Genomic DNA, 5,000 nt, shown 5'->3' on the forward strand with positions numbered 1-5,000 from the left:
CACTACATAGGGATTAGGGTGCTATTTGTGACTAAAGAAAGGATGTTGGAAGCAAGGAGCTGGCTTCGCTGAGGTTACACTCATTCTTGACTGTGTCAATTGAACCCGGGGGCCAGTTTACTGTGAGCCTGCGATCTGGGCAAACCGACCAACCAATAGAGAGACCATCACGTCCATGGCCAGGTTCATCTACAATATACCGACACAAACACATTCACACAATGTAATATACAGTACAACGGTAGTCTCTCCTGACAGCAAAACAGTATTTTTTTTATTTAACTAGGCAAGTCAGTTAAGAACAAATTCTTATTTTCAATGACGGCCTAGGAACAGTGGGTTAACTGCCGGTTCAGGGGCAGAACGACAGATTTGTACCTTGTCAGCTCGGGGGTTTGTACTTGCAACCTTCCGGTTACTAGTCCAACGCTCTAACCACTGGGCTACCCTGCCGCCCCAGCAGATGGGAATCTGTGAAACTCACTCCTTAGCCAGTCTAGTGTAGGCTGCTACTACTGGTATTCATACTACAGTCTAGTGTAGGCTCCTACTACTGGTATTTATACTACACAGTCTAGTGTAGGCTCCTACTACTGCTATATATACTACAGTCTAGTGTGGGCTCCTACTACTGGTATATATACACTACACAGTATTGTGTAGGCTCCTACTACTGCTATATATACTACAGTCTAGTGTAGGCTGCTACTACTGCTATTTATACTACAGTCTAGTGTAGGCTCCTACTACTGGTATTTATACTACAGTCTAGTGTAGGCTGCTACTACTGCTATTTATACTACAGTCTAGTGTAGGCTCCTACTACTGGTATATATACTACAGTCTAGTGTAGGCTCCTACTACTGCTATTTATACTACAGTCTAGTGTAGGCTGCTACTACTGGTATTTATAATACACAGTCTAGTGTAGGCTCCTACTACTGCTATTTATACTACAGTCTAGTGTAGGCTGCTACTACTGGTATTTATAATACACAGTCTAGTGTAGGCTCCTACTACTGCTATTTATACTACAGTCTAGTGTAGGCTGCTACTACTGCTATTTATACTACACAGTCTAGTGTAGGCTCCTACTACTGCTATTTATACTACAGTCTAGTGTAGGCTCCTACTACTGCTATATATACTACAGTCTAGTGTAGGCTCCTACTACTGGTATTTATACTACAGTCTAGTGTAGGCTCCTACTACTGCTATTTATACTACAGTCTAGTGTAGGCTCCTACTACTGGTATTTATACTACACAGTCTAGTGTAGGCTGCTACTACTGCTATATATACTACAGTCTAGTGTAGGCTCCTACTACTGGTATTTATACTACAGTCTAGTGTAGGCTCCTACTACTGCTATTTATACTACAGTCTAGTGTAGGCTGCTACTACTGGTATATATACTACAGTCTAGTGTAGGCTGCTACTACTGGTATTTATACTACACAGTCTAGTGTAGGCTGCTACTGAGGATGCTACTGATAATGCTTTACCCACACAGTCACGCTCAAGTGTACAAACTCCCTCTTTCTCTCTCTGAGTTCTCCCTCGCTTTCTCTCTTTCCCCCTCTCTCTCTTTCCCCCTCTTTCTCTTTCTCCCTCTCTCTCTTTCTCCCTCTCTCTCTTTCCCCCTCTCTCTCTTTCCCCCTCTCTCTCTTTCCCCCTCTCTCTCTTTCCCCCTCTTTCTCTTTCTCCCTCTCTCTCTTTCTCCCTCTCTCTCTTTCCCCCTCTCTCTCTTTCTCCATCTCTCTTTCCCCCTCTTTCTCTTTCCCCCTCTTTCTCTTTCCCCCTCTTTCTCTTTCTCCCTCTCTCTCTTTCTCCCTCTCTCTCTTTCCCCCTCTCTCTCTTTCCCCCTCTCTCTCTTTCCCCCTCTTTCTCTTACTCCCTCTCTCTCTTTCTCCCTCTCTCTCTTTCCCCCTCTTTCTCTTTCCCCCTCTTTCCCCCTCTTTCTCTTTCCCCCTCTTTCACCCTCTTTCTCCCTCTCTCTCTTTCCCCCTCTCTCTCTTTCCCCCTCTCTCTCTTTCCCCCTCTTTCTCTTTTCCCCTCTCTTTCTTTCTCCCTCTCTCTCTTTCCCCCTCTTTCTCTTACTCCCTCTCTCTCTTTCCCCATCTTTCTCCCTTTCCCCCTCTTTCTCCCTCTCTCTCTTTCCCCCTCTCTCTCTTTCTCCCTCTCTCTCTTTCCCCCTCTCTCTCTTTCCCCCTCTCTCTCTTTCCCCCTCTTTCTCTTTTCCCATCTCTCTCTTTCCCCCTCTTTCTCTTTTCCCATCTCTCTCTTTCTCCCTCTCTCTCTTTCCCCCTCTTTCTCTTACTCCCTCTCTCTCTTTCCCCCTCTTTCTCCCTCTCTCTCTTTCCCCCTCTTTCTCCCTCTCTCTTTCCCCCTCTCTCTCTTTCCCCCTCTTTCTCTTTCCCCCTCTTTTCACCCTCTTTCTCCCTCTCTCTCTTTCCCCCTCTCTCTTTCCCCCTCTTTCTCTTTCTCCCTCTTTCTCTTACTCCCTCTCTCTCTTTCTCCCTCTTTCTCTTTCCCCCTCTCTCTCTTTCCCCCTCTTTCTCTTACTCCCTCTCTCTCTTTCTCCCTCTTTCTCTTTCCCCCTCTCTCTCTTTCCCCCTCTCTCTCTTTCCCCCTCCCTCTCTTTCCCCCTCTTTCTCTTACTCCCTCTCTCTTTCTCCCTCTCTCTCTTTCCCCCTCTTTCTCTTACTCCCTCTCTCTCTTTCCCCCTCTTTCTCTTTCCCCCTCTCTCTCTTCCCCCCTCTTTCCCCCTCTTTCTCTTACTCCCTCTCTCTCTTTCTCCCTCTCTCTTTCCCCCTCTTTCTCTTTCCCCCTCTTTCTCCCTCTCTCTCTTTCTCCCTCTCTCTCTTTCCCCCTCTTTCTCTTTCCCTCTCTTTCTTTCTCTTTCCCCTCTTTCTCTTTCCCCCTCTCTCTCTTTCCCCCTCTCTCTCTTTCCCCCTCCCTCTCTTTCCCCCTCTTTCTCTTACTCCCTCTCTCTTTCTCCCTCTCTCTCTTTCCCCCTCTTTCTCTTACTCCCTCTCTCTCTTTCCCCCTCTTTCTCTTTCCCCCTCTCTCTCTTCCCCCCTCTTTCCCCCTCTTTCTCTTACTCCCTCTCTCTTTCTCCCTCTTTCTCTTTCCCCCTCTCTCTCTTTCCCCCTCTCTCTCTTTCCCCCTCTCTCTCTTTCCCCCTCGCTCTCTTTCCCCCTCCCTCTCTTTCCCCCTCTTTCTCTTTCCCCCTCTTTCACCCTCTTTCTCCCTCCCCCTCTTTCTCCCTCTCTCTTTCCCCCTCTTTCTCTTTCCCCCTCTTTCTCCCTCTCTCTCTTTCCCCCTCTTTCTCTTTCCCCCTCTTTCTCCCTCTCTCTCTTTCTCCCTCTCTCTCTTTCCCCCTCTTTCTTTCTGTCATCAGCACTGAGTCTAAATTGTCCGTTCTCTAATTTTAGACCGATAGGTAGAACGCAGGATACCCCTCCCTCTGTTGGCCTTGGATGATATAGCTAGTAAACAATTTTACTCTTAATCTGTCTGTTTGTTTTGTTGAACAAGCCCACATTTTAACCCATTGGACCAAGAGGACATTGTGTTCTACTGTCTGTTGTTGTGGTCACCACCGTCAAGCATGGTACGGCCATCCTGTTTCCAAACAGAATGTAAGCATGCGAGATCATGACGGCCGAACGAGGCCCGCCACCACAATCCCAGCGTGATGACTTTCTCTTACTCCCTCTCTCTTTCTCCCTCTCTCTCTTTCCCCCTCTTTCTCTTACTCCCTCTCTCTCTTTCCCCCTCTTTCTCTTTCCCCCTCTCTCTCTTCCCCCCTCTTTCCCCCTCTTTCTCTTACTCCCTCTCTCTCTTTCTCCCTCTTTCTCTTTCCCCCTCTCTCTCTTTCCCCCTCTCTCTCTTTCCCCCTCTTTCTCTTACTCCCTCTTTCTCTTTCCCCCTCTTTCACCCTCTTTCTCCCTCCCCCTCTTTCTCCCTCTCTCTTTCCCCCTCTTTCTCTTTCCCCCTCTTTCTCCCTCTCTCTCTTTCTCCCTCTCTCTCTTTCCCTCTCTTTCTTTCTCTTTCCCCTCTTTCTCTTTCCCCCTCTCTCTCTTTCCCCCTCTCTCTCTTTCCCCCTCCCTCTCTTTCCCCCTCTTTCTCTTACTCCCTCTCTCTTTCTCCCTCTCTCTCTTTCCCCCTCTTTCTCTTACTCCCTCTCTCTCTTTCCCCCTCTTTCTCTTTCCCCCTCTCTCTCTTCCCCCCTCTTTCCCCCTCTTTCTCTTACTCCCTCTCTCTTTCTCCCTCTTTCTCTTTCCCCCTCTCTCTCTTTCCCCCTCTCTCTCTTTCCCCCTCTCTCTCTTTCCCCCTCGCTCTCTTTCCCCCTCCCTCTCTTTCCCCCTCTTTCTCTTTCCCCCTCTTTCACCCTCTTTCTCCCTCCCCCTCTTTCTCCCTCTCTCTTTCCCCCTCTTTCTCTTTCCCCCTCTTTCTCCCTCTCTCTCTTTCCCCCTCTTTCTCTTTCCCCCTCTTTCTCCCTCTCTCTCTTTCTCCCTCTCTCTCTTTCCCCCTCTTTCTTTCTGTCATCAGCACTGAGTCTAAATTGTCCGTTCTCTAATTTTAGACCGATAGGTAGAACGCAGGATACCCCTCCCTCTGTTGGCCTTGGATGATATAGCTAGTAAACAATTTTACTCTTAATCTGTCTGTTTGTTTTGTTGAACAAGCCCACATTTTAACCCATTGGACCAAGAGGACATTGTGTTCTACTGTCTGTTGTTGTGGTCACCACCGTCAAGCATGGTACGGCCATCCTGTTTCCAAACAGAATGTAAGCATGCGAGATCATGACGGCCGAACGAGGCCCGCCACCACAATCCCAGCGTGATGACTTTCTAACAGGAATTGATTTGGAAGTTGTTGATGGTCTAACAGGAAGTTGTCATGTTCCTTACAGGAAGTGTACGTGGGGACGGAGACGATCTGCACGGTGGATGGACTCCACTACAACAGCACCTACATGTCCAGGGTCA

The 5,000-nt window shown here is 48.2% G+C and overlaps 1 protein-coding gene across 2 annotated transcripts in view; it reads left to right on the forward strand.

Annotated features, from left to right (window-relative positions):
- LOC139374390 (tripartite motif containing 9) overlaps window positions 1-5,000 on the forward strand; it is a 92,620-nt gene that overhangs the window by 74,089 nt on the left and 13,531 nt on the right. For both annotated transcript variants that reach the window (XM_071115437.1, XM_071115438.1), the window contains one exon: window positions 4,925-5,000. This exon is cut by the window's right edge and continues 63 nt beyond it. In XM_071115437.1, the coding sequence (XP_070971538.1) occupies window positions 4,925-5,000 (76 nt within the window). The remainder of the gene's footprint in view (window positions 1-4,924) is intronic.

This window comes from Oncorhynchus clarkii, chromosome 19 (assembly GCF_045791955.1).
Source record: "Oncorhynchus clarkii lewisi isolate Uvic-CL-2024 chromosome 19, UVic_Ocla_1.0, whole genome shotgun sequence".
Classification (NCBI taxonomy): domain Eukaryota; kingdom Metazoa; phylum Chordata; class Actinopteri; order Salmoniformes; family Salmonidae; genus Oncorhynchus; species Oncorhynchus clarkii.